We start from the raw sequence: 10,153 nt of genomic DNA, 5'->3' as shown, positions 1-10,153 counted from the left end.
GGAGGGATTTGTGGTTGTTTTGTTCTGTGTTGGTAGGTTGCAGGGCAAGGTTAGCTGTTGGTTGCCTTTTAGAGACCAAGGGTAACAGGAAATCCTTTAAAAATAAGTTATACAAAGCCAAATTCTGCTCTTGTTTATACCGTGGCAACTCAACTTCCACACAAGGGTAAAAAAACAAGGCAGAGTTTGGTCACAGGTCTTACACTTTTTTCTTTGCATGTATTTGGAAATAGGCTTGAAACATGCCTCTGCTTAGCTGTAAATTACTGATCCCTGGGCCTTGGGAGAAACACACAGGGAACAATATAATTCCTACAGGAAAAACCCAGCCCCACACGCACCTCTCAGCCCCAGGACTTCTCCTTCAGAGAAGACAAAGTGTGAAAAGAAAAATGGGAAATTTGTTTTGTGGGGTTCCTCCTTAGATAGTCACTGATGTTCATGTGTGGGAAGAAGGGTCCATGGCCCTCCATGGGTACAGAGGCAGCTTCTCAGTTGCAGTTATTCTTCCACATATTAAAGTGAATGAGGCTATTTTATGCTCAGTTTGTAGGGAGAACCAAAATCAAGCCTTTTAAGTAAAGCAGGAAGGTGCAGCATATTGAATTAAATCATGGGGTTTGGCCCAAGAGTATATTTAGAAATCACACAGGTTTCCAGAAGGTGATACAGGGCATATTTATGACAAATAGGCTTAGCTGGCAGCCAGCCACCCATTTTCTTTTCTCTTCTTTCCAGAGGTTTTCATAAACAAGAACTCTGAAGCTGGAAGTATTCCCACATCGTTCTGATTTCTGCATTTCTTTGGAGTTTAGTTTTGATGAGTTCAGATGATGATGTTCACTGGCAATTCATGGATTCCTTTACAGGGTTGTCTATGACTCTTCTGCGAACTAAAGTTATGTATAGAAAAACTTACCTGAGCATTTTTTTATATAGCTTTTCCACCTCGGAAACCAATAAATGGCTGATTTGCTTTCACTGTACCAGTGGATCTAGCAAGGTGAAACCAACAGTCTTTGTTTTTTTCAAAATGTTCTGTCAGTAGCTCTGTAATCACCATTTCTATTCAGTGCTGCTTCATCCCAGATCAGCAAGCTTTAAAACACACAGGTTTTTGTTGACAGAATGTTAAAATGCAGTCCTCTGCACTTTCAGATGGATTTAAAGGCACACTTGACGCTGAAGATAAAATATGGAAACACCTAAGCCGCTATATTTCCCTGATTTTATCTGTTGACAAGCATACTCTCTTTTTTCTTTTTTTTTTTTTTTTTTATTTGTAATGCTTTTTCCAAACCAGTTACACAACACGATTCTGGCCTCAAGCAGCTTTTGTAGCTACCAAACATCAGTTCATAGAATCACAGAATCATAGAGTAGTTTGGATTGGAAGGGACCTTGAAGATCATCCAGTTCCAACCCCCTGCCATGGGCAGGGACATCTTTTATCAAACCAGGCTGCTCAGAGCTCCATCCAGCCTGGCCTTGAACACTTGAATAGCTGACTCTGTGTGTGCATCAGCCTCTGCTGGTGCCTGGGGAGCTGGTGTGGCCTTTGGGACAGCCTAAACCAGCTCTACCAGGGCACCCCGTGAGGCAGGAAGTTCCCTACACGAGTCATTCCACCACGCAGTGGCTGCACTGAGCTTTCAACTTGGGATATCCCATGGGATAGAGAGTTCAGGCTGGAAGGCATCACCTGGCCCAACCCTTCAGCTCAATACAGAGTCAGATTACGATGCTAACGCTTTTCCCAGCCAGGCTTCATCCCCCAAGGATGAAGATCCCACCATGTCTCTGGGCACCTGCTTTAGTGCTGAACCACTCTCCATTTGAACGATTTTTTTCCTTGTCAGAATCTTTGAGTCAAAATTTTCCTTTGCTGCTCATTGTGATTGTTGCCTCTGGCCTTTTGCTGTGCACCTCTGTCAAGAGTCTGCCTCCATCTTCCTGGGAACTCTGCCTTAGGAACCTGAAGACAGAACTTAGAGCTCCCAATGCCCTTAGCCCCCTCCTCTCCAAGCTGAACAAACCTCCTGTGTCTCTTTGTACAGCAGGCTGCTGAGAGGAAAGCTTGAATTGTTGACAGATACCTAAGTCTTGCCTCTTCTACTGAAATAGGTTGGTGCCAAGCTAGTGGCAAGGAAAGGATTGTGTGCCAGGCTATGTCTTGGCAAGCCGACACATATTCGCTCGCCATGGTTACTGCTCAGCTGTGTAAGCACATTTGGTGTTGGCAAAAAGCCTTTCCTGAGCCATGTTAAAAGGTACAGCACACACAGAGCCCAAGGAATGGCAGTGTCATTCTGCTGGGGGAAAAAATTATTCCAATACTTGGACAAGTCCCCTGATTTTGGTACATTTGTCCAGCCCTGGCCCTCAGGAAATCTGGCACCATATACTGTTTTATCACAACTGCCTTGGGCTTACAGGAAGGCTTTAGTGTAGTTCTCATGGATGTTCCTGTCTTTACTAAACAAAACTAAGCCTAAGCTAGGATTACTTTCGGTTGTCAGCCTGAAAAGCCATTTTCTATACAAAACAGCAAACTGCCACTTTTTTTTCAGCATTGTGTGACACAGCCGCTCTTTAAATGTAAAACTGCACTGTCAGTGAGTTACTGAGCAGCAGGAGAGATGGGACTTCCCCCCTCAGTAAGTAGATTTGATGTCCATGCAGACCCAGAGAGCAGAGATCCCCCAAATCTCTCCTCTCCTGCAGGAGGAGGAATCTGCAGCTCACTGTGTTTCAGCACTAAGAGATGGTGGGTGTCGGTCTCTGTTGTGCTGAGTGGTTTAAAACAGAAGCCCAGCAATATTCTGTGTGATACAACCCTCTCCCACATGCCTTGCAAGGACCTTAAAACTGTCAGAGCTCCACCAACCTGAACCACGTGCTCCAGGAACTGCCTTATTTAAGCATAAATGCTGCCCCAGAGTGGATGCTGGGGATGGAGAAGAGGGGTCCATGTCACCACACTGTCACCACAGCTTCATGCATGGCCTTGGCTAAGGTGGGAGAGATGGGTGAGGGAATCAATAAAGTCTTTTTTACCCATGGCAATTCCACATCCATGTTAATGTTGTCAGTGCAGTGCAGTGCAGTGCAGTATTCACATTTCCAAACCACTACCCTTCTGGTCGAGGAGTTATCTATTACCCAAGTTAGCAGTTCTGCCAAGAAATAACAAGGATACCATGCATTTCAGCAGTGCTTTTCATCAGATCATTCCTACTTACTTTACAAACAGAATTAAGGAAGCCTCACAACATCCCTGTGAGGTAGGTGGAAATTCTTACACCCATTTTACAGGTGGAGAAAACAGGCACTGAGAGGTAAAGTGATTATCACAGCAAGTCAGAAGCAGAGCTGGAAATAAATCTAAGATTATTATCCTAGGTCCACTGCTCTAGACACTAGAGAACACCAACCCCCACATGCTATTGTAAGCTAAGAGACTACCTAGCTCTCCTACTTTCACCTCCTTTGGTGATTTTGACACTTGCATCTTATGCTCCTTGCAGAGAGCCATGTGATCAGTTAGTAATTTATTTGCACAGGGAGCCACGGGGGCAAACACACCTTTAAATGATCCAGGTATGGCTCTAATTGTCCAGTGATTTCCCCCTTCCCAAGGAAATAATTTTCCCCATTCTTCATACAGATCTCTGTGTTTTGCTAAATTATTTTTTGAGTAGAATCCACAGCTCTGAGGCTGTTATGCAACTTCACTAGGAATTTCTTGAATGAACAATTAAGTTTGTCTCATTGAGAGGGAATACAACACATTTAAGTGCTATCACATCCAGAAATAGCAGTAATCCTTTGCTCATCCGTAGGGCCTTCCATCCAAGGACCTCCCTTTCCATTACTAGCACAAGTCAGGACTCACATCATCATTGTAAGGTAGAAAATGATTCCCAATTGCACCAGCAGGAAGAATGACTTGGTGGCAGTCCCACAGCAATTTCCTTGCAGAGATGAGGCCGAGTGCCAGAAGACCGGACTGTTCCCAGCCCCGTTTGCTGAGCAGCACTGTCCTGATGCCGTGGCCCGTGCTTGGTGGCTACAGATTCACTGCTGGCCAGGCAGAGTACTTGAAAACTGGCTTTAAAGAAAAAAAAAAAATCAAGCAGCAGTTGAGTGGATGCAGGAGCAAAATGCCAGCTTCTCCTTGTGCTGTTGGGACCCAGAGGAAGAAAGAAGCATTCTTGTGGCAGCTGTGAGAGAACTACAGTGTCCATGGAGTATACTGCACATGGTGCATTTTACTGAGGCTCTCTAGTGGAAAAGGACTTAATTAACATATGGTGATTAAAGACTGCCCCGCCTGACAGCCATGTTGTGAACCATGTACTCCTAATGAACAAGCACTCATCTTTAAGTAGTCCTGTAGTCTAATGAGTGTATGAATGTCAGGATTAAGGAGTGGAATTGTCGAGTAATTAGAAGTCAACAGGGGTGGGTGTGATTCAACCAGTCCAGTACCTTGCTATCTGGAAGGGTGAGAGGCTCTGATGCAGATACCTCATCCTGTTACAAGGTTGGGGTTTTTACCTGCAGGAGAGTATGATTCCAACCCCCTTCAACAACTGGGCTGGTTGATGCTTAGAATCATTCAAACTCTCTTATCTCTTTCTGTGGAGAAAAGAAAATAGATCCCATCTAGTATAAGTGTGGTGATTGTGTTGTTCATCTAAATCTTAGCCCTTTCTTTAGTTCTAGTATCTTGAACTGGGCACAGCGGACTCTTCCTGCTGAAAAACATTCTCTTTCCTCAGTTGTGATAACTGTTCTCCTGTTTCTGTGTTAAGAGAGTGGATAAATGGTAGCCTCCAGACTCTCTCTCTGCATGTGTTGCTTTATCATATTCCTTCCCAAAACTGAGGAGGGACCTTCAGTCTTCCTTCACAAGGAAGGACACCCTAACAGCCTTTGTCTAAGGAATAAAGATTTTGACCTCAGCCTGCAAACTTTGGGAAAATACACAGGCCCAAGAGGAGCAAAAGGATGAATAGTGTAAAAAACCAAAAACAAATACATTGCACCTCTGTGGTGCTGAAGAATCCCAATGCACCCTACAGACTTTCTACATATGTACAGCTTAACATCACTCGGCAGTGAAGTCCAGCCACCTTCGCGGTGCATGGCCAGGCAGGGAACTCCACCAAAGGGGTGGGATCAGGAGCGACAGGACTGACTGTACTGGAGCTGGGAGAGGGCCCAAGCCCACCCAGAGCTCTCACAGACACCCATTTGCCTTCCCTGGGCTTTGAGTTAGACCTGCCACAATGGGAGGCCACAGGGGGTCTTTTCTAGCTAATGGCGGGATGAGTTTTATGCATTGTGCCAAAGACCTTTTTTTCCCTGACCTGGATTAGAGCCTGCCCTGGGAACAATGGGATGGGCTGCAGCCCAGCAGAAAGAATTTGCTGAGACGGCAGGGTCTGAGGTTTGCAGAGCAGAGCAGAGCAGAGTGCATACCTGCACTTTTTTGGCATGAGGCTCAGTTTTGGGGGGAAATCGCTGTTAACCTGAAGCTTTTGAATGCATTTGCTGCACTGTCCCAGCCAAGAGTTGCTGCTGCAGTCCTAAAATTAGAAATCTATATTAGACATCTAAACATTTGCAAGCACATCTTTTTCTGCCTTCTGTAAAAAAAGATTTTTCTGAGTCTCTGAGAGTTCTGTACCGACCTCTTGGCACAAAAGGTCTAAATCATCTTTTGAAAGACCTTGTCTTACTTGAGCAAGACTTTGGCATTTAATACTAGTGCCCACTGAATGGTTCCAGTCTGTCAAATTAAAAACAAAGGCTGTCAAAAGACTTTTACCATATCTGTATTTTCAAACTTGACCAACCAGTTTTGTATTTAGAGGTTTAAAAAGTCACATAGTTACCCAGACCTCTGGTTTAGGTTCACAGGTGCCTTCAGGACTCTGTACCTGAGATTTGCTGAGTGCCTGGGAGCTTGGAAGCTCCAGGAACTGAACACTTGTCAGGATCATACCATGAAGGCTTGTATTTAGTTTCATGCTCTGGGGGCTGTAGCTGTCCCCTCCTTTCTTAGAAGATTTTTCCCTCTTGCTTGGCTAAATCTAGTTTCAGATCTTTAAGTCACAAGGCTACAAGTAAAAAACATCACTTGAATTTATTCTTTCCAGTATTCTGAACTAGTCTTTGGGCTGGATGACCCTCTTGGGAACAAATAATCCATCTCTAGGCATCTCCTAAGTCATAGTAGAGAGCTACTGTTAACCTTGCCCACTGTCAATGTCACTGGAAGAGCAGAAATATTTTTGTCCGGGGAAAATATTTTTACCTCACTCAGATATGCATTCACAGAGAAATTTGGAACACTTTTGCCTTTATTTTCTGAATAAAGAAGGGAATTTGGGCTTAGTATTCTAGTGTGTTGATTCTAAGCATAGAATTCACTTTGTGAATTAAATAACTGCAATTCCATGCCAACAGCAAAGGGGAGATCTGCTCAGTGAGCCATAGGAGAAAACAGAGAGAGAAAGACTAGATGCAGTTGTTGATCAGTCTTTCCCCTCACTGGCTGAAAGACAGATCCTCCCCACATTCCTAGAGAAATGTGGAACACAAGGCTTTCAGTAAATACGATCACAGTGGCAACATTTGGGTATTACTGCCATGCTAGGTTTTAAAATACATCAGTTATGCGTACAGTGTAGATATTACTGTAAGGAGTGAGCTGGCATGTGGAAACAGGGAAATAGAGGGACATATGGGGCAAATAAGGCACAGTTACCATGGTAGTACCTTTCCAGTTGAGAATCATAAAAGGAAATAATATCCAAGTGGCCATTTTAGCACTTTGCTTAAAAACATCTTTTGATTCTTTCTCTATCTCTCCTTTTCTCTTCAACCTTTTCCTTTTCATGTGCTCCCCCATCCTGCACCTTCATACAGTCAAATCATCTGACCTGGCCCGGCTGCTGGCTTTGCTTAGCCTGCTCAGGGGTCTCATATCAGTGGCAAGTTCAGCAGGTGCTGAAGGCCCTTCCACTTCATCTCTCCCCATCTCCTCTTCTGCTTTCTTCACCCCTGGTTCTTCCTGAGGCCCTGGCTTCTCCTCCTCTTGTTCCTCCTCCTCTGCTCGTACCTTCTCCTCTTCTGGTTCCTTTGCTTGTGCATAAGATGGTAACCTCTCATCGAATGCCCTGGAGAGATCTTCCAATGGTCCCATCCCAATCTTCTCCTCAAACTCATTGTAGGCTGATGGAAGGGGGCTGGGCTCAACCCCTACTTCCGTGAGAGGGAAATAATGGGACACTGGCTTCTCTTCTTCCAGCAGCTTGTAGCCTTTGGCCTTCGGGATGGAGGGGACTGTGATGGCATGGAGGGGCTTCTCTGGGACCTCTCCAAGCTGCTCCTCTGCTGGTCTTCTCAGAGCCCTCCGGATTCTTTTCAAGATCAAATGACTGATCTCCACCAGGTTGAGGAAGAGGGATACAGAAGCCACCACCAGCATGAACATAATGAAGATGGTCTTCTCTGTGGGCCTGGAGACAAAACAGTCCACAAGATTGGGACAGGGCCACCGCCCACAGCGGTAAAGAGGGAGAATTCGGAAGCCATACAGGAAGTACTGACCTACTATGAATCCCACCTCAAAGAGGGTTTTGAAAATGATGTGGAAGATGTACGTTCTCAGGAGAGTACCTTCCAGGCGAAACTTCTTGGTTCCATCAGGGTTGTTGCCTTTGTTTTGATTTGGAGCCAGGGGCAGCTTCTCTTCATCAACCTCAGCTTGCTGGCGCCTCTCAGCTTCCTCCCTCTCTTTCCTCTTCTCCTCCATGCGGACGTGGTGCACAGCATGCCCGAAGTACATTAGCGAGGGCGTGGATACGAAAATGATCTGCAGGACCCAGAGCCGGATGTGGGAGATGGGGAAGGCCTCATCGTAGCAGACGTTCTCACAACCAGGTTGCTGGGTGTTGCACACAAAGTCTGACTGCTCGTCTCCCCACACTAGCTCGGCAGCCGTGCCCAGGATCAGGATGCGGAAAATGAAGAGCACTGTGAGCCAAACTCTCCCGATGACAGTGGATTGCTCGTTCACCTGCTCTAAAATGTTCCCCAAGAAACTCCAGTCACCCATTTCTTACTGTCTAAGGGAAGAGAAAACAAAGAGAAAGACCACAAATTATGCTAAATTTTAAGGATTTCAGGTTTTCCCGCTGATGTCTTTTGTTGCTTTCAATCAGTATTTCCCTAATATGCTTTGAGAACAGAAAGACGATTGCTTGCTTGCTGATTTGCCTGTTCACAATGATTTATTAGCAGGAGAAGGGCTGGGAAGCCAGAGCAAGCTGCCTGCTAAATTCTTTCTTCTATGGCTCTAAATGGGCAATTACTTTTCAGCCAGGGAATATATTTATCTCCTTTTGCAGGTGAGAGTCTTCTGTGGTGCCTTGTAGGCTCAGTTCTGTGAGTCTGCTTAGATTTTGTACACGTACAAACACTCAGCAGCAATACAGTGGAACAGATTTATCAGCAGGCAGCTGCAGTGGTTAGGAGAGAGGGTGAAGCTTTCAAGCACACAAGCTCTTCTGCAGCAGAACCCCTCACAGGTCAAACAGATCTCGAATCTGCGCCCATCCTGCATCTAAACAAACCTGAATTCTCTCTAGGTTGCAACTGTCAATTCTACTTTAGCAATCACTCTGTTAGGTAAGAACAGCAATTGCAACACCACTGCTATGTTAGTAATGCTGTATAAGCTTAGTAACTACTATATAGGTTAGTTTTGCTATATAGAATGTGTTACATGCAATATAATTATTTGGTGCTATTGGGGCTGTTCTTTGCATCACCTTCTGAAGTCAGTTGCCACACTGACAGTGGAACCAACCTGGGGAAAACACCAAGGTCTCTAACTGGGACCTGAAATACTACTTGCTGTCTCTAAAATGTCAGTGCCACTATCTCAGTCTAACACAGAGCTGGAAGCCAGCCGCAGATATACTATTGGAAAGCTCAGAAAGCCGTCCGTTTTTAAGTAATGCAAGTCAAATATTACATCTGTCATTACTTCTGCATAACAAGAAATTATTCATAGGTCAGAGCTTCATTGTGCATATCCTGAACTTCCCACTATGTAATTTCTGGCAAGGGAAGATCTATGAATGAGGGAAATAGAGATGAAAGTTGTTTTGTATGGGTTGATTTAACACATCACAGCAGTCTGAAGTCTCTGAGGAATGCAGAATATTTCAGTGGCCCAGAAAGACCGACTTGTAGAGCATGACAAGTGAAACAGGGAACATTATTCATAAAATAGCTGTTCACAGGGATCTAGAAGTTCATCTCTTAGATACTACCTCCATCTATAGTTCCCAAAATGCAGACACATACACAAGCACTGGGAAAAGGAAGGTACAGTCAACAGCATGGAAATCTGAGTATCTAAACTTCCCTCCTCCTTCAGATACCACTGGGATATATTTGTAATGCCATATGTTATGACACACCAACGCATACCAGTCTCTTTCAATTACTCTGTGTATGTAGTCACACATAGGCAAACATGCAAAATAGTGAGAATTCTATGGTTTGGGGGAGGTTCACAAATTTTCAATCAAAAAGAAAAAATGCTTATGATAGCATTTTGGTAAAACAAGATGGACTCATATTCCTTGCCTTCAAACTTCACAACATTTTTACCCCAGACACCCATGTTAGAAAATGAAGAACAGAACACAGTTCCTTCAGCTTGCACAAACACCTCGCATACATAAGCAGGAAACATATAATTTAATCACCAAGGAAAATTGCTACTTTCTCAGTCATTAAAGTTGTGTAAAGAAGTGTGTTAATGTCAGCACTTACATTAACAAGTCTAGCAGAAGATTATGCTGTTTACATACATTATCTAAACTGATTTAAACATCCTCTTTCCGCAAGTTCACAGAGCAAAGTACACCCGACAGTTACCAATCATGTGCAACTCTGTATAAAACATGACTACACACAGTACAAGCTTCATTATCCCCCAGGCACCTCAGTTAACTCCATCTCTGTGAGTCACGCTGATATCTACGCTACCATTCGAGCATTTCCACTGCAGCACGCAAGAGCCACATTCTAGATGTGATAAACCTTATCACACGGAAAACTCACT

At 44.4% G+C, this 10,153-nt stretch overlaps 1 protein-coding gene across 2 annotated transcripts in view; it reads right to left on the bottom strand.

The window, feature by feature from the left end:
- Positions 1–1,425: 1,425 nt before the first annotated feature.
- GJA8 (gap junction protein alpha 8) overlaps positions 1,426–10,153 on the bottom strand; it is a 32,459-nt gene continuing 23,731 nt past the window's right edge. For both annotated transcript variants that reach the window (XM_039565720.1, XM_039565726.1), the window contains one exon: positions 1,426–8,141. In XM_039565720.1, the coding sequence (XP_039421654.1) occupies positions 6,932–8,131 (1,200 nt within the window). In that variant the 5' untranslated portion in view covers positions 8,132–8,141 and the 3' untranslated portion in view covers positions 1,426–6,931. The remainder of the gene's footprint in view (positions 8,142–10,153) is intronic.

The sequence above is a fragment of the Corvus cornix genome, chromosome 1 (assembly GCF_000738735.6).
Source record: "Corvus cornix cornix isolate S_Up_H32 chromosome 1, ASM73873v5, whole genome shotgun sequence".
NCBI lineage: Eukaryota > Metazoa > Chordata > Aves > Passeriformes > Corvidae > Corvus > Corvus cornix.
The sequence above is the reverse complement of the archived record's forward strand: the minus strand, read 5'-3'. Positions and strand labels throughout refer to the sequence as shown.